At 33.4% G+C, this 24,544-nt stretch overlaps 2 protein-coding genes across 2 annotated transcripts; both read left to right on the top strand.

The window, feature by feature from the left end:
* The first annotated feature begins 7,889 nt into the window (after positions 1 to 7,889).
* On the top strand, positions 7,890 to 11,912 carry LOC117163477 (amine oxidase [flavin-containing] A-like). The gene is made up of 6 exons (XM_033345790.2): positions 7,890 to 8,043; positions 9,285 to 9,403; positions 9,558 to 9,697; positions 10,336 to 10,806; positions 11,254 to 11,397; positions 11,783 to 11,912. Exons 1-6 carry the CDS (start codon positions 7,890 to 7,892, stop codon positions 11,910 to 11,912), a joined length of 1,158 nt encoding a protein of 385 aa, XP_033201681.2.
* Positions 11,913 to 12,281: 369 nt separating this feature from the next.
* On the top strand, positions 12,282 to 22,698 carry LOC117163450 (P protein). The gene is made up of 18 exons (XM_033345734.2): positions 12,282 to 12,422; positions 12,717 to 12,829; positions 13,113 to 13,269; positions 13,545 to 13,622; positions 14,071 to 14,203; positions 14,458 to 14,530; positions 14,750 to 14,943; positions 15,183 to 15,289; positions 15,499 to 15,658; positions 15,775 to 15,846; positions 15,959 to 16,090; positions 16,727 to 16,981; positions 17,645 to 17,779; positions 18,186 to 18,380; positions 18,595 to 18,828; positions 19,653 to 19,911; positions 20,337 to 20,430; positions 22,103 to 22,698. Exons 2-18 carry the CDS (start codon positions 12,739 to 12,741, stop codon positions 22,188 to 22,190), a joined length of 2,457 nt encoding a protein of 818 aa, XP_033201625.2. The 5' UTR covers positions 12,282 to 12,422; positions 12,717 to 12,738; the 3' UTR covers positions 22,191 to 22,698.
* Positions 22,699 to 24,544: the final 1,846 nt, after the last annotated feature.

Consider the following 24,544-nt stretch of genomic DNA (forward strand, 5'->3'; position numbering starts at 1 on the left):
GAAAACGAGAATTATTTTGCACCCAACTCTTCAGATAAAATTTTAGCTATGTCGTATCCAGTTTAGATCGTGCTTCAATACGAAAATAGACCTGTAATTACCGCTTTTCTCCAATAACTAATTAATTTCGAGCCGAGCAAGATCCATTTATTTTCCCCGCTTAATTATAAGTAATTTCATTATGCAGATAGAATAACCATAGAAACGATCGTCTTTTACGTTTCAAAGATAACGAACAACTTGCTTAATTTTATTAAACGGTTAAAACGGTGCTTAGTTCCAACGTAAAATATTTTTCGATTATAACATATTATCCATTACATTTCATTATATGCGGTGTTTAGATAATAAACACATACATCGTAATTACATAATAATCTTTTAATTGTATTTCATTGAATAGATCATAGTTGACGTATTATTCTTTATTTACGTATTAATATCGTTGTATAGTATTCTTAATCGCATTATTGACTCTGTTTGCGTAATAATTTGTTTTCATTGTTTCTCGTGTTACAGTTTCGTTCTAAAAATAGGGATAATATCACCGAATTCGTGTTACCTGGCATAAAATTGCTGTACTAGTCCTTATGAATTCATGCATGCAATTCCAAAGAAAGAAAAGTACCTATAACAAAAACACTGGGGCTGTTTCAAAATTCTCTGCATGATGCTCGCCGGTGCTTGAATATTTGAAGGAATAAGTGTATGACGGAAATATGAACGCACAAGTACCGGTTCCGCACAATATACGAAATGCCTGCCAGTATGTTCGCATACTTGATTTTCACTAGAATTTACCAGCCTAATCGAAACCATCGATGCAACCTGACTGCCAACGAACAATCAGATTATCGCCAATCCTTTCCTTCCCACTTAACGATACTTTCTATCATATTTTTAATCAATTACGATCACTCGTCAGCTCGGTTGATCAAAGAGTCAGCAAATGTATCGATACGTCTACAGTAGCTCACAAAAATATAATAATTTATAAAGGAGCGTTCTTTCGCCTGTTGGCAAATATTCGGCGAATCGTTTGCTCGCGTTTATTTTATCCCGAAGAAGCACTTTCGCTGTAAATGAGTTTACGAACAGATTTCTCGATAGTCGCTGTCAATAAACCAGCACGAGCAAATTCTCTATATTCTTGCTCGTTTGGTCTAAACACACCTTCGCGATACCATTGAAATTTCGATATCTTTTATACGACACGTACAATACAAATACGATACACGAGACAAGCTCTTTACGCAAACGATAAGCATCGAGATAGATACTTCCGTGAGCCTTCGTATACATTAAAAGTATTATGCGCCAAAAATAACGCAGAGTTTGAAAGTTTTTACGATGGAATCGGAAAAAGGTTGGCAAAGCTGGAAAAATGAAAAATAGAAAACAAGCGTAACAGGCGTGTTAAGTGGTATGGGCGAGGACAGATTTGTCGGGCAGTAAAAAAGGATAAAATCCGAATGTTAGCCAGGAAAAAAAATTTGAAATAAAATCCATACAATGTTCTATTACCACGACAACGTACATCCGTTTTCGATTTAAACTTGACGATTCACGATAGCTCGCACAACTGTCATTTTTCCACCCACGGCTCTTTCGCGCACGCCGCGCCGCGCCGCACGGCATTCTCTCTCGTTCTCGCTCACTCGATTTCTCATTTATTCAAGCGTCGTTCATTCACCTGCTCGTGAATAAAAAACTCGAGTAAAGAGTTCCGCGCCATTTTCGTCAACGGCAGATTACATTCACTGCGCAAATCTCAACTCTTTACCACGTACAATAAAAGGAGGATGTAAAGTGTCTGTAAAATGATTAGCATCGTATCGGATAGATTTGTCTCGTTCGATAGATTTATCTTAAAAAGTAGATACGACCTAATCGAGACAATTCTTCTATTAGCTCGATCATGATTATAGTATATGTACTTCACAGATATACGTTCAAGTAAGAATATCTCTGTTAAATTTTTTTAATGAAAAATAAGAATCGACCGATCGAACGTTGTCGATAATATAGGAAAAAATATCTCAAAACTATGTTGAAAAAGAAAATAATGAAATTACATTTAAGAAAATAACGAATTAAGAATATCACAATTGCTTTCCAATATTATCTTTCTTTCGTACTTTCTCCACGTATCCTCTCGTCATACGCGTTCGCACATTTCCTTCTCCTTTCTATTTTCGATGTCTAGTTATTTTGGTCTTAGTTTTCCTGGAAATACCATAAATTATCAAGCATTAATAATCGTATTCGAAAATTCATTGAATAATTTTTTGTTCTCCGCTTTTATATCCTTGTGATCCTTTTAAAACACATTGCTTGTAACGTTTCTAAAAGAAACTTTTCGAGAGAATAAAGACGGTCGTACCAAAATAAACGAATATTTTTGTATTTCTAGAATATTTTTCATCGAATTGTAGAAAAGAAAAGATAGAAAAAAAATTTGTTAACATTCTTACCTTCGGTATACATATTCCTTCAGGAGCAAATAATCACCCGTGAAAGTGCACCATTATGCAGCACTTTAATGGACCGATATTCTTGCCAAGTTTCGTCGCAGCTGTTCATAAGTTTAAAACTTATTAAAGTCCTAAGATTTGTCCATCGGAAGACTTTGTCTCTGTTAGAATCGGATTTTAAAAGTTAGTTTTTAAAGATGAAACTTTCCATACACGCACACATTTTAACGCACTTTACCTTCAAATTTATTCGAAATCAGTCTTTGAATATTTTATAAAGAATAGTCTTTCATACGGTGTAACAACAAGTAAAATTTGTTTATAATTTGTTGACCTATTTGCTCGTTCATTTAGTAAACATTATAAATAAAATGTACGCATGTGTACAAATTAGAAAGTTACTCGTACATGCGAACACAGGTAAGTACATCAACATTATATATTAAAATTTCGTACTAATAACCTTTACCGAGTGTAAATTTGGCAAAGGAGTATGTTCTATACATGTTACTCGAGATTCTATTAAATATCAAATATTTGTTCACATAAGAACAGGTTTCTTCTCGACGAATAAGTACATATTTCAAATAATCGTATTTATCATTGTGTCATTCCCTATTCTGTGTTCCATTTTTTGTGAATTTTATAGAGGAAAAATAAACAAATAAAAAGCTACGTTCAACGTGAAAACGTATGTATCTATTCATTACACGGTGTATGTCGTAATATTATCGTAGGTTGTTTCCATCGATACAATCTCTAATTAGTCGTACAAAGAAAGATCGTTTGCTGTCAAACTGCGGCAAAGTGGAGAAAGCTGATATCACAAGATTACGATAATATTCATTGTGTTATCACTGTCATAGTGATGCACGTGAGAATCGTATTGCCTTGAAGCGTGATTTCCTGCCAATGAAACCACAGCACGATAATCTATTTCCTGTAACACGAAGCACGAGCGAAATAACGAGTGAGCCTAAACCCAAGAGAGTGCAATCTATAGAACGCTGATAAATATTTACTCGATGCTATGGATTGATACGTCCTATCGGTTATTGTTTTTCCGCCACTTGCTACGAATCACGATTATGATCCTACCGATATTTATGAGAAACTATACGATAAAACGTAGTAACGCAATTTTTGCAAAACCCGATCAAACGAAATACAATTGTTTACGATACAAGCGGTAACGTCGGATTCTCCGAAATTTAACGTATTTAACGTGTTTTTTAGAGGATAAAAAAAAGTTGAAAAAATTGCTGTAAGTACATCTATCAAACCTTATAAATATTCCGTAGCTTTCACCGACGCTGCAGGATAGAAGAACATTCGCCGAAACGAGTCCGCAATTGCACGGTCAGAAAATTGGTTTACATGGTGGAACCGTGCATCGCGACCACTCGATATGCCAATCCGTTCACGTGCATATAATCATCCGGTCGTCGTTGAAAATCTATGAAAACCCATGGCCAAGTTCCATCCCCGACACCGATGCAATATTAATAAACCGTACAAATCACCGTGGCTCAATTCCACGGTTAAATCCACCAGTATAGGCCATAGATTACAGCAATTGAGGCCGGAAGGTAGGAATGGAACGGAAGAGGGTTGGCGATAGAGAAACAGAGAGAAAGAGAGAGAAAGAGAGAGAAAGAGAAAGAAAGACAGATACATGGGAAAGGCAACCGACGCAACTCAACGGTAGATAGCAGGAGGGGTGGCTCTGAAGTCGGGTCTGAAGTTGGGGAATAAGGAGGAAAGGAAAGAGCGTGGAGCTGGTTCGGAAGGCGAAAAGAATTCACGGGAGAAAACGGCGGCCGGATCGTGGGGAGAGGCTGTAGCAGCGGCACGGTGCGAGTGCGAGGAAACGTAGGACCACGTTTCACCGTACAATACACACACATACACACGGCCACATAGAAACTGGTGTAAAGGGTGCGCGATCGCGTGTACGCGCCGCTCACTCATACATCCTTTCCCTTCGTGGAATACATAGACCTCGCGTTTTCGCGTGTACGATCACGCAGACAGGGATACGGTCACACCAACGCATAGATTGCATACTTATGCCGGCACTGTGCACATAAAGTTAGGGCGGCGCGCGCTCTCTCCTTCGCTGCCGCACAAGAATAAGAAACACGGTAGCATACATAAACAAGGAGGTTGGGGATGCAGCAATTTAAAACGTACCCCGGAATTCCTCCCAACGGGGTCGTAGAGCGGCCCTCTATATTACGAATTCCTCCCTTCCCCCTGTGTACCGCCCGCCCTCTCCGCCGCTACTTTGCTTCTTCCATCTCGCTGCCCTCTGTGTCCTCTTGCATCTTAGTCGGAATTTCGGTCGTATAAAGCGAGACTATGAGCAACCATGTGCGTTAGCAACCACCTTCCACCGGAAATCGAGCTCGCCGTCTCGAAAAGTGGATTTCGGTAATATGCAATCTGTAACCTCTTTTCGGCTATATATTCGGCTGCAGGCGGTACCCGACGAGAACTTCTCGCCGTAACCTCGGCCTCCAGCTCCTTCCGGTATAATAGAATTTCTTTTACGCGAACTCGTCGGCGATTCGTATCATACGAGATCGTTCGTTCTTTCCGCCACCTATGATACGCGTATTATACGATAAAGGGAGGAAAATATTTCCCGATATAAAATAGAGAGAGAGAGAGCAGTAGGACCAGAGGGAAGCAGACTTTCAGAAATCGATTATTCTCCGGCAAACCGAACAGGCGGATGTAACAGCGAATCCGGCTGTTGTCGCTAACTCGCGATCGGTCGAAGAAAACACGTGTTTCGTCAAAGAAAGTTTCGACCAAAGTCCCGTTAGAATATCTAATCGATTTCTCTCCCTAGTAGCTAAGTAACAACGAGCGTGCCGAAGTTTCGCGCGAGGAGACTTGATCAGGCTGCTCGACTCTGACTCGAAAACTTATCCCGTCGCGTTGCCGTGCGAGTCCGAATCCTTTCGGGTTTAACGGCTATTATGCAGATCAGCGACGAGCCAACGAACCAACGCAACGCGCGGCTAAGTCAAATACCGTCAACAATGGAGAATCTGCAAGTTGCTTCATCGTTTCTGAATCGAGCGATTGACTGAACGGCGGTGTCGCCTCGGGCGGCTCTGTTTGCAGACATAAGGGAGCCGAGGCCCGGGCTGAACCATGAACGGCGAGTCGGGGGAGTTCAATTGGTGGCGGCAATCCTAGTAATGTACCCGTGGGGCTCTGTCAAAGTGCTTTCCAGAAGAGAACGACGTTGCATTCAGCATTCGGAAAGTTCATTCTTGCCGGAAGTGGCGGTGCTCGCGACCAACTAGCTGCATCCCCTGGCGAAGCTGCTCTCTCCAACGCAGCCTCTTCTGGGTTTCTCTAAAAAAAAAAAAAAAAACAAGTAATCCTGTGAATAAAAAGTATCGCGAAACAGAGAAAAGGACACGGCGAGAGAATCATAGAAATTACGAAATTGTAGAATGATTTTGACGAAAGATTAGATGGTCAATTATAATTAAAATATTACGAACAATTCGAATTGCAAGCGATTTTATTCTTCGTCGTTGTCATAGCTACGTATAATGGAATATTACGAGACGATTAAACCGATTTTTAAAAACCAGTAAGCAATAATAAAATCGATGTTTGTTACTGTCGAACCTTGCAGAGAATATTATCAAATTCTTGATAAGCTCCCTATCTTCGGATTCCTTAATGACTAAATTATAAATTTGGTTAAGAAAGGTCTTCTAAATCGATAGAAAGACTTGCCATGTTAATACCAACGGTGATTTGTACCTACGTATATATATATATCTTACGTCTTTTATCGCAAAGTTTCACTTTTGTTGCAAACAAACAACATTTATATTCATATTTTCAGAAATTAAAATTTGTAAAATACAGTTTGAATGTCTAGATCGATACTGGATAAATATAATAAATAATAAAAAGGACTAAAATTAATTTGCCTTTGTTAACTATTAACTCGATGATTATGAAAGTCTGTAGTCAAGGGATGACCTGATTAACGGATTAAGAAGAAAATTGTACAATACGTAAAGCACGAAGTAGTAAACGGATATGAAACAGAAGCTGGAGAACTTGACCCCAAAAGAAACGAGGAATGAAATAGGAATAGGAAATCTAATTGTTGGTTTGAATTGAAAGAAAGCCTTGCAACGTTTACGACGCGTCCAGCCAAGAAGGGGATTAACGAAGCTCGGAATCGTATACTTTTATCAAAGAGGCACACGCGCATCCCCGATAGTTGTTTGGGTGTTTTCACACCTCCATGCCCAGGGACTTAAGTTTAAAAACCGACGGCTAAATAATGTATATCACAGCGGCAACAGCCGGCGGTAAAACAGTTATAAAAACACTGGCAACTACGTTAGGATCAATTATTTAAGATGTACAGCTCCGTAAAGAGAGAGTAGACCAGTCGTAAAGGGGGTGGAAGAAAGTAACGCTTCTAGGACGAACCGGAAGGAAAGGGAATACAGGGGGTGGGAAAGGAGGTGGCCATCGCGGGAGTTATAAAGGTTGCAGTTAAAAGTTGCTTGAATTATCAAGGGACTGGCTGCTTCGAGACGGCGGTGACCGTTATTTTTGAGCTGTTGCGTATTGGAATTTGTACGTGAAAGTTCGCGTCATTTTGCTAGCGTGATGAAATTGTCAGGTAACAGTCAGGATGGAGAGAAATCCGTTGTCCATTGGTTACATCGCATCGGTCATAGTCGATAGCATTGTAGTAGACTTTTGAAAACGATCGAAAGTTAGTTGGTAGCGTCGCTGTATGAACAAAAAGAAACGTTTTACGTAAGATAGATAGGTAAAAATGCGAAAGACCTGTTAGACTCGACTAAAGGTGTAATCGTTAAGATAATCGACGAGCGATATCTTTTAAATTATCCCGAGGATAGAGTCTAGCGTTAATATATAAGGAAAATAAATTTTCAGCCGGCAGATTGATTCGTTTGGTTTCGTATAAAAATTATCGTCGTAACAAGGTTCGTAGTTTTCATTGATTTCAACTAGGAGTGAATTACATTCTTTAACGCGACTAAATCGCTACTTGCGATTAGTGGTTAGTAGTGGGTAATGATCGCTTTAACTGTGATATCAGTATCGTTATTAACTGAACTGCGACGATCTCGTAATAGAAAATAGAACTCTGATTCTGAAATCAAAGATATCAGAATAGAGAATCAGGTATATGTATTATAGACTGTTTCGAGCTATAAACGAAGCCAGCTATTAAATTAAACTCACGAAACGCTTCTTCTTTATTATTACGATACAGGTACTCTTTTAAGCGTTTAAGTAGTCAACTTCAGATAAAATCGGAAAAATTACCGCAATTCTTCTCTTCGGTTCCGTTTAAACAACTATAAATACTAAAATAGCAACAGGAAACACATGGCTGCTGATTTTGCCGATGAGGAGTCCGTTAGAGAGGATGAGAACGATTACGATGTTATAATTATAGGAGCAGGTTTAGCTGGTCTTACGTGCGCATATAACATTTTGAGAAAAGAAACTGGGTTAGATGTATTAGTCATCGAAGCAAATAGTAAATATTTTTCGAAATCAGAAAATATAAAGTCGGTGTTTGAAATGTTAAAAATATATCTTGATCCTTGCTCGATCTTCGATATCGGATATCTATGATTATTTTCAGCAAGTTGTTTTTATTATTAACCCTTCTTAACGTTAAAATTTACAAATTATCCTTGCTACCGATAACTTTTAAAAATGCCATCTTTGTTACAAATATATTTATTAGGCTTGTGTAAAATTAGGCGAGATAGGAGGCCGCATTTTACAAAAAAGCTTTAGCAATACTTATCACGCCAATTCCTTGCAAAAACATGTGACCGATCTAGTGAAGAGGTTACATATAAAAATTGATCAAGCATCTCGTAACGAGACAAAGAAAAAAGTACTGTGCACGAACGATACATGGTTTGAAATTTTACCGAAATTTTATGGAGCCGAGGTTCACGATTTTTTTCGAACGGTAACATAAATCGATATATCTGCTATACTTAACTTTAAATATTCGATATCTTATCACGAGCGATAAAATTAATCAAAGTATTTTACTTTGCTGCAGTTTCGATATATCATGCGTAAAAGTTTATTTTTCACTTAGATCGAAGAAAGTGTATTAAACTCAAAATTTAGTAATTATACGGAGAACGAAGAGGAAGCTAAGTATCTTGCCGAGACAAGTGTCGAACAACTACTACGTAAAATCGTTTATTTCCCGTATGCACGATCACTATGTCGAGCATATATTTGCAGCACATGCGGTACGCTTCTTTCAAATTTTTAGCAAAAATTACTAAACAATTGTATTTCTTTTTTTTTTATAAAACATATAAATACGTACCTTTACATATGTATGAACGTATATATGTAGGTATAGTAGACGGAGTAGCAAGTTTATTCGTCCTTTCTTAAAAGAGCATATCAAGTGTTATTGTAATATAAAGTCTATCAATAACCAAGAAATAATTTATTTACCCTATTTATTTATTAATATACGTATATCTTTCACCAAAATGTTCAAGTACCTGTATTTGTACATTCTTCGAAATGTAAAGACAGTCGTGAAGAACGAACGAATTTATTACCGAAACGTAATAACTAAATAATAGTAAATAATAGTAAAATCGTAGTAGTGTAATTTGTAAATTTCAAGATGAAAAAGTAACAAGTAACGTAGTAATTACGAGGAAAGATATCTAAGATATCTAAGAAAATTCAAATTGAACAGAAAATGAATAAACAGTTTATAATTTTTCACAGCTGTAAGAGACCTCAACAACGTCTCAGCCCTTTGGTTTTTCGTTATGCTGAACGGAGCATCGGGTTTTTTAAATCGATTGAAAATTATGATAGGTGATAGTAATCGATATTTCGTGCAAGTAAGAGATTACGCTATACATGGAATTCGTATACGATCATTTTTGTAAGATGTATAGATATTTCAAGAAAATTACGATAAGTTATTGACCTCTGCTTGGAAAAAAACTCCTACCTTGATTAATTGTTTGCAATATTCGTATTGTGTTTCTGCAGGATGGTATGTGTACGATTACGCATACACTGTTAAAGAATATTTTACGACAGCATGGAGAAATAAGATGCGTAGAGCCAGTTAGTAAAATTACGTTCAATGATGATCGAGCTTATGTGTCTACGACAAGGAATTACTTCAGGTATACGTTTTAATAATTCAAAAATAAATATATATTTTTATAAGAAATCGATAATTGAAGGAATTGTAACGATGCAGGGGTAGCTCTATCTCGTGCGTATCTTTAGTGATAAATACATATACACAATGAGATAAATACACATTTTATGAACATATTTCGTATGCGATACGAAACATTTCTGAAAGAAACGAATCTGAACATGTACATAAAGATACGTATATCGCAAACTTCGCAAAAACTATCAAAATATTTAAACAGTCTTACTGATTGCGTTATATAAAATAATAAACCATAATATTTTTGTGACACCATCTGTATTCTACTTTTCTAATTCTACTTTTAAGACAATTATTCCTATTGTAGGTATACCAATTCTTTACCAAATGTATGTTCGCAATAATTTTTATGTAACTTTTGTGTACATTTTCAAATTGAGCTCAAATTTTATCGATATAATAACGACAGTCGTATTTCATTACGCTTTACTAACGAAACTTCAAAATGTTTCGTATAACATAACACACACATACACACCCACAATAAGTACATATTACGTACATACATAAAGCTGTGTCGAAATAACAAGTGTCGAAATCAGTTTAGCTTTAAGTACGAGTGATTAGTATCATTTTTTACAGATGCGAATTCGTAGTTATTGCGATACCTCCATCAATGCAGAGCAGTATCATTATCGAACCATCTCTCTCCTCAATAAATATCGAAACATTGTACACACCGGCAGAAAATGTGTTTTTCAATGTGTTTTATAAAAAACCATTTTGGAGATCTAATTCTACAAAGGATATTATCACCACTTGGGATTCTAGTAACAATTCAAACATCATTTACGATGCAACTCTAGGCAACACGGAAGGAATCGTGTTCGCTGGGTTTCTTGCCGAACCTAATCTCGAACAAACACATAAGAGAGGACTGTTTGACACGTTGGAAGATTGTTACGAAACTGTCGAAGCATCGAGATTTTTACGATACAAAGAATACGATCAGTCGTTGATAAATGAGGAAATGAAACCTGGTTGCCCTATGAGTGTCCTGAAGCCCATTTCCATTCAGGATTATATTAATCATACAGAAGCTTCTTACGAAAGGTACGAGGATGCTTTTAGGTATCAACGTAATCAAAGATGAAGCACATTCATTTTTGCTGGTAAGGAAGGAACTTAATTACCACTGAGTGTGTCATAAGATTAGAAAATAATTAAGATCCAAAAATGGGAAAGGTTACGTCATAATTTTAGGTTCGTTAATTCGGTGATAAAAATAACTCCAAGTTTGTTAGTAGAGTAGTACCGCAAGACTGATGTTTAAAAATTGAATATTTCGGATCTATTTCGTATTCTATATATGTTTTTGACATACTTGGTTTACCATTTCTCTTAACGTAAAATATACGATATACCGTGTAACGATATAAAATATTATTAATTTCTGCTTGTTATTGATAATTGAATTATTATACCTCTCGAGTGAAATGAACACTGATTTGATAAGTGAAAAACGTATTCGTTTCTAATAAAACTTATCGATTTTGTAAGAATTTTCTTTGCCTCGAGCGAATACGCTATCAATTGGCCTGGAACGATAGACGGTGCGATCCAAGCTGGTGAAGTCGCAGCTTACGAAATTTTGTGGCGAATTAGACCCCAAGCACTTTCTTCTCGTGAAATGTCTCGTGTCGGGTATATACTTTATTTTATACCACCTGTACAAATAACAAACACACTTTCTTTCTTAATTAACATTAGAACAAACAATTATCGTAATATTATTACGTATACCTAGCGATTAACGCGATATTTTTATACTTATACGTTAGATGTCTTTTTATTTATTTATTTTTAGTAATATGTGCATACAATATGTTTTCGCAAAATCACTTTACGTAGAAATTTCCCTCTTTGTTTTTCGATATAAACCGATTCGCACAAACCGATATCGATTAGGTACCAAACAATACTAAATGTAGTATCTACTTGATATAGAATCAAATAAGTTTTAATATTCCGATAGCGTTCGTATGATAAATATTACGTTTCAATTTTTCTTTCTTTCACAATTTTGCAGTAGCACCAAGATTAAAATAAAGGCAAGATCAGACCAGCCATATTCCTTGAAAATGTGTGTTTTACAGTATCTTGGTATACTTCTTCACGTTGCTGTACTTGTCTCATTTTTAAGGATCGCTTATGACTAAACCAAGAAATTATTACTATAAAATAGTTACGATATACATATTAGAAGTTTAAGTTTTAATAAAATTAATTCCTTATCATACTGTATCATATTTTATTTGATTCTTCAAAGTGCACTCTATAATAGGCACTAACAAAATTTTGCATACTTTTGTGCTGAAAAATGTAATTACAACCGACCTAGATGCAGGGTAGTTCGTATCAAACATAAACTAAACAGAATTATAAGGAAATACGTACATACGTACGTATATATATACGTATATTACACATGTAAAGACGTAAACATAGAATATGACCCCCAACAAGAACAAGATATTATATTTACAATTTAGCATCATATATATCAAACGTAGTTTCATGTTCTTAGTGTTCCCGTTCGTACATAGAGTACAGTGGTGGATTAAAGTTAAAATGTACCATATTTTGTGAAAATTCATCAACCGCAGTGCAACTGCGACGCCAAACATTACGAAAACAAATTTATGTACCATACATTTCAATCCTTTGCTGTAAGTGATTTTTCTAACTAATTTTTTGGAAATTTGTTCTTTTTCTTCGAGTAAATGTTTTTTTCCATGATCGTGTATAGTATTATGAAATATCGCGCTGGCTTCTATTATCCTCTTCGTTCGATTAAATCAAAGTAGACACTTTTTTTTGGTAAATAATCTTATATCTCCGCTGTCTAACAATCGAGGCTGTATCTTATATGTAATATACAATAGATACATACATATATACGTTTGTTGGTACCATGCAATATCGAAAATATACATATTACCTAATTAATTTGCGTTGATTAGCGATCGTTTATATTGATTCGCAATGTCACAAGAAGATACAAGCGAAGATGAGATAGGATTGCGGACACCGTCGTTCCTCAGGAAAGGATCTCGATGCAGTCGTGGTACGCCAGGTAACATCACAGTAACATCCATGCGTTGACATATATCAGAGTACATTAAGGACAATGTAATTGATTCTTTTATCAATTTAATTTGAAATCTTTGCTTCCATTATTTTCTTCTTTTTCATACTGTAAAGTTACTATTAGCAAACTGTAAGATTCTCATGTTTGTGGAAGAAATTATATTTTCATTTAATTCAGTTTCAATTTCCATAGTTTCATGATAATTAATATACGATATCAACATAGATTATGATCCATAATGAACATTATGATGCCCGTTACATTACAGTAACTCCATCATCTATTACGAGTTCGATAATACTCGGTCAAATCCCAGAAGAGGTACTCCGTGTTTGGAGTCAACTACCAGAAGCAATACGTTTAGATCCTAGTTTGGCAGTTTTTCAAAGGGAATATGATCGTGTTCATCATGCTATGGAAGGAAGGTGGATATTCTTTAAACGTGCTTTGTTAAAGGAATAACATAAAAAAGCGGCTACTGCGATCATTAAAGCACATATCCCGTTACGCATATTAGATACTATGATAGTTTGCTATTTTTTGATTATCGAATGATAATACGTTCTATGTTTTATATTTTTGATAGAGTTTACGTACATGTATATTTTTTTGATATATCCAGCATTTGATTAGTTTATTTTAAAGAGTAGATCACAGAACGTGAACGTTCGAATCAAATAATAATAATAATCTATTGCAGATCTTTGGATGAAGCTTTGAAGAAAGACTGTCTGGTAGTAAATATGTCTCTTGGGACACAGTCTGCATTGCCACATAAGTAAGTGACGCAAGATCTTTCCTTTAACGTTTAAATTAAAATTGTAAAATATAGCGTAAATAAAAAACAGTATTTTTTATTAAAAACACCTGTTTTCGTAAATAGAACGTGTATATATAAATGTATTTATGGTAAATTTCAAGTACGAGAATTTATATGATAGAATGTATGTATGTATTATATTACGTAATATGGAAAAATATATAAAATGTCAGAAATAAAATACATATTTATTACGTCACTATATTTCATTTAATAAGTGAAGCGAATCGTTGTTTAAGTATTATTTCCTCGCCAAAAACAGTAATAAACACAATTAACTCAATACCAAACACAGTTGGAATATTTACCCACGATAAATTATTTGGGATTATGATATTGTATATTAATAACGAGAATTAGTTTATATAAATGAATGAATAATATTTTTATTGAATGTTACACGTAGAATGCAAAGTAAAACAGGCGATGAAGATGGGAATAACGATATTACAATTACACAAGGGACCAACGAAACGAAACCAAAGCTTTATCGTTATATCAAGTTAATCTTATTATGTTGCTGTTGGCTAATATTCACTGTAAGTAACAGTACTAAAACAAATTGTAAGTGTATTAAAAGACATTTCTATGATTAAGCTTTGACTTGGAAAGAAAATAATTAATCGCGAAGATAAGTGTAATTATAACAATTGGTGCAGTTTAGAATACAAAAATACATTAAACGGAGAAAAGTATTTTTTATTTACGCAACTATATGTTAATATTCTGTGCATATCTACTGGTATTCGATTAAATAGATATCGTATAAGATTATTGTATTTTTTCATTCTAGCTAATACTGATAATTAAGAGCGAAAGGATCGAAGCGTTGCACCAAATTTCAATACCTAGTGGAGAAATAAAAAGTATCCCTTTCTTTACAATTTTGGTTAATTATTGAAGTAATTAAGACGATAAAGGCGTAAACATATTTTTCGAAACGCTGGATGGATAGATCATTGCATCGTACAATATTATTAAACCATTTCTATCACGAGAATGATCATGAATTAATTTTAAATTCAATTTCAGTATCGTACGAGAGAACGATTGTCACTGTTAAATTAATCTTTAAATTTTCGTAGGCTACAGAATGTTTGGTCAAGTTCCTAGTAAACATATCAATTTAATGATAGAAGGGTCATTACTTCCACCAATAAAAATGAAACCGGTAGAATACAAAAATGTATCTGATAGATATTTAATGGTATGGTTAGAACTACTCGTCGGTCAGGCAAATAATACTAATCAATTTTTATTAGGATCTGAAGAGATTAAGGTAAATATACGTATATAATTTAATTTACATGGCAGACAATTCTTATATTCTATACCTTTAACGAACCTTTTTTTTCATTTTTATCCGGAAACACGTTTCTTTTTTAATTAAAAATTTCTTTTAATAATACATTCATAATACAGTTACAAATATCACGCTATATTATGTTTAATATCTAAATTGATACGTAAATAAAGAAACACATATTCGTTCTAATTCATAATCTTTCGCATATATAGAATATAAGTGATGTATGGATTTTACCAATACTTCCGGAGAAATTGATAGATATATTTCCTGGACAGAGGCAGCAAAAAATTTTTAATTTAGAAAATATCGACGAAAGGCACGTATAATAATCTCACGATTAAATTACTATTTGTACTCTATGCTACCAAATTTTCCATTACACGTAACGCGTAACTCGTCAAATTTGATTCAACGTTAATTTTATTCAATTTTATTACGTAGTATCTAGTACGTATGCTTCCGAATATTATACAAATCTACTATTATATACGTATTTTATGTATCTTAATATTTTATATTTTACAGTACTCTAAAATACGGTGAGATATTAATTAAATTGAAAACAAATCTAGAATCCAGTTTTGCCATCTCTATTAGTTACGATTTATCGTCAATGAACAAAGATGATGGAATAGCGTATGCCGCAGCAGTCTTATTTGGATTATATATACTTATAATATTCGAGGTAATTAGCCACTAAGAGCTATCTATGCATTATTTAGTTAGTATTTTGATTTTTATTATTTATGCTTTTAAATGTGATTTAAATAATTCTAATTCACAATTGGTTGGTATTCGTAGGTTGTACATAGAACTTTAGCAGCCATGTTAGCTTCGACTATGTCTATCGCGATATTAGCAACCATAAACGAGGTAATATAAGAAAAAAAAAATAACGAATATTTAGGGAAATTTTTTAGAGAAACGCGAAAACGCGAGAAACGTTCATTATGGCAGAAATATTATATGTTAGATATTTTTCCAGAGACCAACTATGAATGAATTAATGTCTTGGATAGATGTCGATACATTAATGTTATTATTCTCAATGATGATAATTGTCGGCGTAGTCGCTGAGACAGGTGTATTCGATTGGTTAGCAGTCTATGCTTACAAGGTAACTTGCTTCCTCCGTCAAGTTTATACATCTTACATATATGTATACCCAATTAAGTATTAATATTGAACAACTGCATTGTTTTCCATTCGAAATAAATTACATACGCGATAATGTAATTCTATACATACACGTTCAATTTTCTAAACTAAAGTTTAACGTGTATTTCCATAAATGAGTAAGTATATGTACGTAATAAGTAAGTGAATAAGACCCTTTGTTTCCGGATAAAATAAATTTGAAGATTTACTATATGCGTGTACTAAATCAATTCATAACGAAACACGTTCAAACTCTATTTTTTTGAAAACAAAGATATAAACGGAAAAATTGTATTCTGACATACTGATTGTTTTATTCATACTCGGTCGGTAATTAGCCAAGTAATTAGCGACTTTCACGGAAACGAATAATATGAGAAATATTATTCTACATTCTACATTCATAAAGAATCGCGTTATACCCGCTTGTGTATGTTATTAGACCGGAGCCTGTATCTACCTATATCTACGTATAACGTAATATCCAATATCTTTTCGTTGCGTACATACATATTATTATACATATATTGTACATATACGTATATCACTATTTGAAATATACTCCTAGAAATATAATTTCGTTTAATTTCTGTAGATAACTGCAGGAAAACTGTGGCCACTTGTAGGTACACTATGTTTCTTTACAACATTCATTTCATCGTTCCTCGATAATGTTACGACAGTGATGTTAATGACGCCGGTAACCATTAGATTATGCGAAGTAATGGAAATAAATCCAGTGCCAATATTGACATCGATGGTGGTTTATTCTAATATCGGGGGTGCTATGACACCGATAGGCGACCCGCCCAACGTAATTATTACATCGAATCGCGATGTTATTAATAACGTAAGCATTACTTTGAATATCGATTTCTACAAATATTTCACTAAGGATCAAGTTACATCGGTACAATAATTTATTCGACTCAACTTTACTTTTAACATTGCTTTAACGTTTACTTAATATACTAAGTATATAATTTACATACAAATAATTTTTTGGTAACATAAATACCGCACTTTGTTGTTGTTTCTATACTCAGAGGTAGGATCACGATAGTTATTATTTTATTGAATGGATAAATCTGTCACACCGTTGTGAGCCAAAAAAACCTTTATTGCACGCTAGGCAATACTAGGGATAAAAACTTACAAATACTAGGGATAAAAACAAAGCATCTTAAGCCTATCGATTAAATCTATCGATTGTAACTAGGATTATCTTCTAGTTACTATTTCTTATAACTAACGCATCTGCATATGGGTGGCAAGCACGAACTCAGGTTGTCATTTTCAATACATTTATTACGAGCATTCATTTTACAAACGAAGTATGAAACTGAATATATTATATTTAATTACGAATAAAATGAAATTGTAACTGTGAAAATTCACAGAATAAAATTGAAACATACTTCCTATTATATAAAATTAAGAATTATAATATTGATACATTTGATAACATTTAATTTGGTAACGTTGATACATAATATTGTTATTTGTTATTTAGGGTATCGATTTTAGTACATTCACAATGCACATGAGCATCGGTGTTATATTGGTAATACTTGTAGTTTTTGCTCAGCTGCGATTTATCTTCCGAGACATAGCTGTTCTTAAATTCGCCGAACCACGAGATGTACAGGTACGAACATTCTCAATTGTTATCTCTAGATTCTTGACGGCGGATTTTTATACGTCTAAATTGAAAAACATAGAAATGCACAGTACGCGTATAGCGTAATATACAAAGAAAGATATATGAAATGTCCGAAATACGTACATATAAGCAGTAGTCGCTAAAATAGGTATTTGGTATTTATTTAAAGGATGAAACAAACTTCTGCCTAGCTTTTATTCCTTCTGTTTCGTGAAAACACAAATTTGCATAAACATCCGCGGTCTAGTTATCATAAATAAGCTAAAAATTCTTTAGATCGTAAACTTTTTACGTACTTTAACGATACAAAAACAAAGTTCGATTCTCATAGATCGCTAAAGTAGCTGAATATGAAAAATATCTAACGGGTTTCTTTATGCGATCGTTTTAGGAATTAAGGCATGAAATTGCCATTTGGCAAAGAGCTGCGGCAAGTTTGTCGAGTTACAGTAAAGACGAAAATTTAGTGAGGGAGACTTTGCTAAAAAAGGTTCAACGATTACTCTCGCAGTTAAAAAAAAAGCTAATTACAGGCAGTGTCACCCTTGAAACATATAAAACCACGCTCGAAGAACTTCAGGAAAAAGTAAATATCGACTATTTTAATCACGTATACGTACAGTATCTTTCTATTTTTTATTAATTTAAATTGTCATCTAATTGAGCAATGATTGTACAATCTATTTAATAATTATAACGTTTATTTTAGTTGATTACAATATTATAGAAGAAAGATTTAAGCGGAAAAAAGACTTTTATAAATCGCTAAATTTTACTTTAATCGCAATTTTATGTTACAGTATCCTATTCGAGACAAGTGGTTACTAGCAAAATCCGGATTTACGTTGATTTTTGTGATCACATTATTTTTTCTGCACAGTATTCCAAATCTGCACTTATCACTAGGCTGGACCGCTTTATTAGGCGTTCTTTTGTTATTAATATTAGCTGACAGCGAAGATTTGGATGGTCTCATGGCGCGCGTAGAATGGAGCACTTTATTATTTTTTGCATCGTTATTTATTCTTATGGAGGTATAAAATACTTGGAAATTATCCATATACTTATACTATGATATTACTATATTATTACTTTTAGAACATTTTGTGAAATATGAGTATAAAAATGATATTTATAAGACGCTTAAGAGTAATGCTATATCTATATATGTACATATACTTAAATACATACTGTTGCGTATTATCGACTAAAGAGCAACCGGTCAGGTCAAACCGATCGGTCGATATCGCGTACCTCGAATGACTTAACGTTCAAAGTGGAGGAGATGGAATAACTCGAGTGTTAGATTTAGATGGCACTTTATTTGTATTCGTTGTAGCCCTTAACCGAACTAAATTGGGACTTTGTCGTCCTGTGTCTGCAGTCTTCGCTGCTTGTAGTTGAACTAAGTTGGGACTTTGTCGTCCTGTGTCTGTAGTCTTCGTTGCTTGTAGTTGAACTCAGTAAGGACTCTGTCATCCTGTGTATACTGTCCGATGGTTGAAGCTGAACTGCCGCGTACCCTTCCGGCTGGTCCTTGCCTGGGTTCTTCCTGGCCTCGAGTCATTACGTTTACTGCCCTGGGAGAACCGGTAATTCGGAATTTCCTAATGAGGAAAATGGGCCTGTCCGTGCCATAAACGGACGGCCAACTAAATTCCGAATACATTCCGAAACATACAATAGAAAAATAGGAAAGAATATCTTATGATAATAAAATTCCTAATTACCATTACCATTACCTCATTTACCATTTTTATAACAGAAGATATAAACATAATGAGTTTGATTATTATCTCTGATCTCAAATTTTTATATCAAGTAAATACTTCGAATAATTCTAACTTTTATGCTTCAGGCATTATCGCGTCTGGGCCTAATTGCTTGGATAGGAAAACAGACAGAAAAAATAATCCTATCTGTGAATGAAGAGTCACGATTAGCGGTAGCTATATTGCTACTGCTTTGGGTGTCAGCGTTCGCAAGTGCATTCGTGGACAACGTGCCCCTGTCAACGATGATGATAAGAGTCGTTACTGCTTTGGCTCAGAATAACGAACTGAAACTGCCACTGCAGCCCCTGGTATGGGCTTTAGCTTTTGGCGCTTGTATGGGAGGTAAAGAAATTTGCATGATAATCATTTTAACGTAATTAATAATAGTATTTGCAAAAATAATAGCCCATATTATTTAAAAATTGAAATATCTAATGAACATTCTGTTCAAAAAAATATATGATTACTTCTAAGGATTATAAAATACAGAAAAGCAAACATAGCAATTAGAGCAAAATGCCTTGAAAAATCAATACTAACGTTTCACATTTTGATTAAGTCTTTAATTTTGTGAAATTATTTTTCAATGGAATCAATTTAATTGTTTATCGGCTAGAGCGTAATGTAAAAGAAACTAATTTACCGATTTAACGGTATGACCATGATGTTCCTGCTATCACTGTCACGTTTTCTTGCAAAAGTGAAGAATTCAATACAGACGGATTTTATTGTGATTTATGTAGTTGAATGGATGGGAATATTTGCAGGAAATGGGACTTTGATTGGAGCTACTGCTAATGTAGTTTGCGTAGGAGTTGCGGAACAACATGGATACAAATTCTCTTTTATCCAATTTTTCAAGTAAGTGCGCTCCTATACACTTTCTATTTCTATACATAGAGGAAAATATATAATATAACAAATATAATATATATACATCTATAAATAGAGAGAAAATTTAATTACATGCTACATCATTTAAAATAAAAACTATTGATACACGTTAAAATAAGATATATATCGTTTCGTTACGAATTTTATAAATAAGTAATAATCAAATCGTTTATTTTTAAAAAAAACGTTGAAGTTTCATAAATGAATTTGTATCTTAATTCGTATCTTAGTCGATAGATCTTTGAAATAAAATACGTACGAAAATAATATTAATGATAATAGTATTATAATGTAACGATGATACATTATGATTAAGCGACTTGTTATATTTACCTCTACAGTTACTTTTTTTATACGTTTGATACGTTTCCGCTGCCAGCCGGTTCGGGTGCGTTGCTATTCTTTCTCTGTACCTTCTTGCACATCTGTTAATCTCCTCCTTGACCGTTGGTATTCCCAGATCTTTCCGAATGTCCTCGTTTCTAACGTACCATGGCGCATTTGCTATTGTTCTGAGTATTTTAGATTGCATTGCCTCTATTTTGGTTATATGGCTTATTGCTGTTGTTCCCCATAGTGCTATTCCGTATGTCCAGATTGGTTTTATGACCATTTTATATATTTTTAGTTTGTTTTCTATGCTTAGTTTGGATTTTCAACTTGTTAGCCAGTAGATTTGTCTCCTTGCCATCTGTATTTTGTCTATTATTGCTTTAATATGTTGTTTCCATGTGAGTCGTGTATCTAAGTGGAGTCCAAGGTCCTTGCCTTGTTTGTATAATGTGTGTGCCGTTTAGTACAATGTTTGGTGGTTTCTGTTTTCGCAGTGTGAATGTAATGTGTTTGCATTTATCGGGGTTTGCTTTAATTTGTTTTGCTTGAAGCCACTTTTCTATTCTGTCCTACTGGACAAATTGTAAAATTGTAAAATAAATAAATAAATAAATAAAGAAAAAAAACTTTTCTATTTTTGTGATATGGTCTTGTAGTAATGTAACTGCTGTTGCAGGGTTAGTGTGCCTGACTAGTACAGCTGTGTCACCCGCGAATGTCAGTATTTTGCTATTGTTAGTTGTTGGTATGTTGGCCGTGTATAATGTGTATAAAATTGGTCCTAGGACGCTTCCTTGCGGAACTCCTGCCTTGATTTCTTTAACTTCAGAATATGTGTCTTTGATTTTTACTCTGAAGGTTCTGCTGCTTAAGTATGATTTGATTAATTGGTACATCTGCTCCGGACCTCTACAGTTATTAGTTTATTATTACAGATATTTAATAATACTTTACTTAACATGTTGCATTTTGAAAAATTTGCCTAAATTGCGAATATTTATTTATTTATTAAATTCGTAACGTAAGGCTAATATCTGATATAAATATCATAATTTAACATTATACATACATATGAAAAAATTGATTTGACTTATATTTTAATCCGTTTTAATCGTACAAAATATCTATTAACTAGTCCAATATCAAATACCGTATATTCTGATCGTGAATGATATTTCGAATTCAGATTGAATACTAAATCGAGAATAAATGTATATCATTTTCACAAGAGCTTGTAGCTAATTCATTCTTCGTGTTATAATAATTTAATTACTTCGCCAAATAATTTTCAATGCGTTTATTTCAGGGTGGGCTTTCCAATTATGCTGACGAGTGCTATGACAATAACCATGTACTTAATGATCGCTCACGTTATTTTCAATTGGAACGGATAATGTAATTGTTACTACTTATGTTTGATATTCTCGTGTGGCAAAGATATCAAAATTATTGGAGTCAAATGATCCCATTTAGATTTTTGCGTAATATTTGATGAATTAATGATACAGCAATGTATAAACTATATAAAACTCGGATAAATAAGCAATTATTTTATAATAATTTCACTCTATTTTTCATTTTATTCTAATTCTTTTAGTTATAAAAGATATATGAATATGTCGCCTAATATTGCCTAAGATAGATCTAATTATCTAAACAGATTTTAATTTTGTTAAGTACAGAAAATATAAACGTAGCTATAATAGACGTAGCAATAAATATTCCACGTTAATGGTAGGTGCGATAAACCTAAAAACATTTGTAAACTTCCATCAAAAAATGTTTATTGATATTAATTACGTACACTAAATTGTAAAATAAGTTATGTAATATTTAAAGGAACATTATTTTCTATCTAACAATGATTGCGATGAATACGACGTTTTAACTCAATCGTTTCAAATGATCACAAATTAATTATATTATTAATCACAATGAATTAATAATCTTACCTTTCCTTCGATTTCACCGATCTATGAACCGTAAAGAAGAAGTTTTTCGAAACGTTTTAACATTTAAATCGTTAACACTATATAAATTAGTCATATTAATTAATGAACGTCATGAATGCATATAGTGTTCATACATATATATACATTGTGTAAATGCTATATTTTCGCTTTAGATAGACATTTGTTTTATTGCTTTTTATTATACATGTACAAATCTAACTTTTCTATTCGAGAGATGAAAATCTAACAAATTATAGGAATTGTATAATGAGGGATTTCTTGTATTCAAATGAAATTAATCGTAAATAAACATAATTGAGAATAATATAATTAACTATGTTTGGCCAACATACATATACTTGTATGTATACTCTACTTCATATAATATTATTATATTATTACTTTAAATTTTTTAAGTTTAATTCTCCTATTATTATTAGACCTAAATGTAAACAAAAGATTCGTAAAAAATAAATATCATGCATACATTAATGTACGTCTTCGCCAATTTTCGAAAATATCAATTCCGATTTCGATTTTTTGACCCATTGCTCAAGCAAAATATATATATATATAAGAAATAATAATCACTGATAATGATGATTACGATCTAAATATGTAGGTGTATAAAAAGTTGAAGGAACTTAACGTGACGATATTTTTCTACGGTTAAGTATTTTTAAATGTAACTTTTCGAATTTTCGATCCACTAGTTTCAGCTGCACGATACATGCTAAACTGAAACCCTGAAATTTTAGCACACAACACGTACTAAGCAGTCGAACGTAAACGTAGTATGTAAAATAGTTCATTTATGAATATCGGTCTACATTATGTATTACGCGTTATACGGTAGAGTAAAATCAACATTATAAAAACGAAACAGATATAGAAATTAACGTAAGTTACAATATCGATGTAAAGGCGAAATCAAATATTTAGATATGAACGTTTACATTTTACGCAAATGGTTGCATGCAGCCTTCGGATTTCCGAGGTTCCCTAAACTTATCTACATGTTGATTCTTAAAATTACGTTTACTATCAAAATTAAAATATTTTACATAATCGCTAATATTTTATATCATAAATACAACTTAAATATATTATCTTAAACGTTACTGTATATGCATATGCAGGGCCGGCGCAAGGCAGGTTCAGCGCGTTCACCAGAACCCGGCCCAGCAAAAAAAAAATTGATTACGTACATAATTACCATTTATCCTAATATCAATCATAATACTCTAATTAGACACGACGTTTCTTAAGAAAATAACTTACTTAATTTAAAAAATTAAATAAACTTAATTAAAATTAATTACATGCAACGATGATAATGCAAATTGATCAAACGTTTGCTTCTTCTTAATTACAATGAAGATATAACGTGTCTATGGAATTCTTCTTGCTTGTTTTAAGAATTTATAACAGATGTGAAACTATTTATGATGTTTCAAGCATGTTTTTATAATATGATATTTTAATTACTTTACATGACAAAAATTTATTCACCCTTAAAACCTCTGTTAAGTCCAAAGAAATCATTGACAAAATTCGTTAAAAATTTTGTGATACACATATATTTCAATAATAGCAAAACGAGTAAACTGTTATGAAAATCATGTTTTTAAAAGAAAATTAGTTTGTATTCTAAACAAAATTCATTTTAGTTCGAATTAACATATCGATTAAGTTTTTTATTTCATTACATATATCCATATAGAATTGCTTAAATACAATACAGAATACGAACTTCCTTAAAAACATCATTTTAACACGATTTAGTTTAATGGAAT

This window comes from Bombus vancouverensis, chromosome 10 (genome assembly GCF_051014615.1).
Source record: "Bombus vancouverensis nearcticus chromosome 10, iyBomVanc1_principal, whole genome shotgun sequence".
Lineage (NCBI taxonomy): Eukaryota > Metazoa > Arthropoda > Insecta > Hymenoptera > Apidae > Bombus > Bombus vancouverensis.

Coding starts and splice junctions, on each gene's coding strand:
- LOC117163450 (XM_033345734.2), top strand. CDS start 12,739: ATGTCACAAGAAGATACAAGCGAAGATGAGATAGGATTGCGGACACCG. Junction 13,623..14,070: donor CAGTCTGCATTGCCACATAA/GTAAGTGACGCA, acceptor TGTTACACGTAG/AATGCAAAGTAAAACAGGCG. Junction 16,091..16,726: donor TAGCAGTCTATGCTTACAAG/GTAACTTGCTTC, acceptor TAATTTCTGTAG/ATAACTGCAGGAAAACTGTG.
- LOC117163477 (XM_033345790.2), top strand. CDS start 7,890: ATGGCTGCTGATTTTGCCGATGAGGAGTCCGTTAGAGAGGATGAGAAC. Junction 9,404..9,557: donor GTAATCGATATTTCGTGCAA/GTAAGAGATTAC, acceptor GTGTTTCTGCAG/GATGGTATGTGTACGATTAC. Junction 9,698..10,335: donor ACGACAAGGAATTACTTCAG/GTATACGTTTTA, acceptor CATTTTTTACAG/ATGCGAATTCGTAGTTATTG.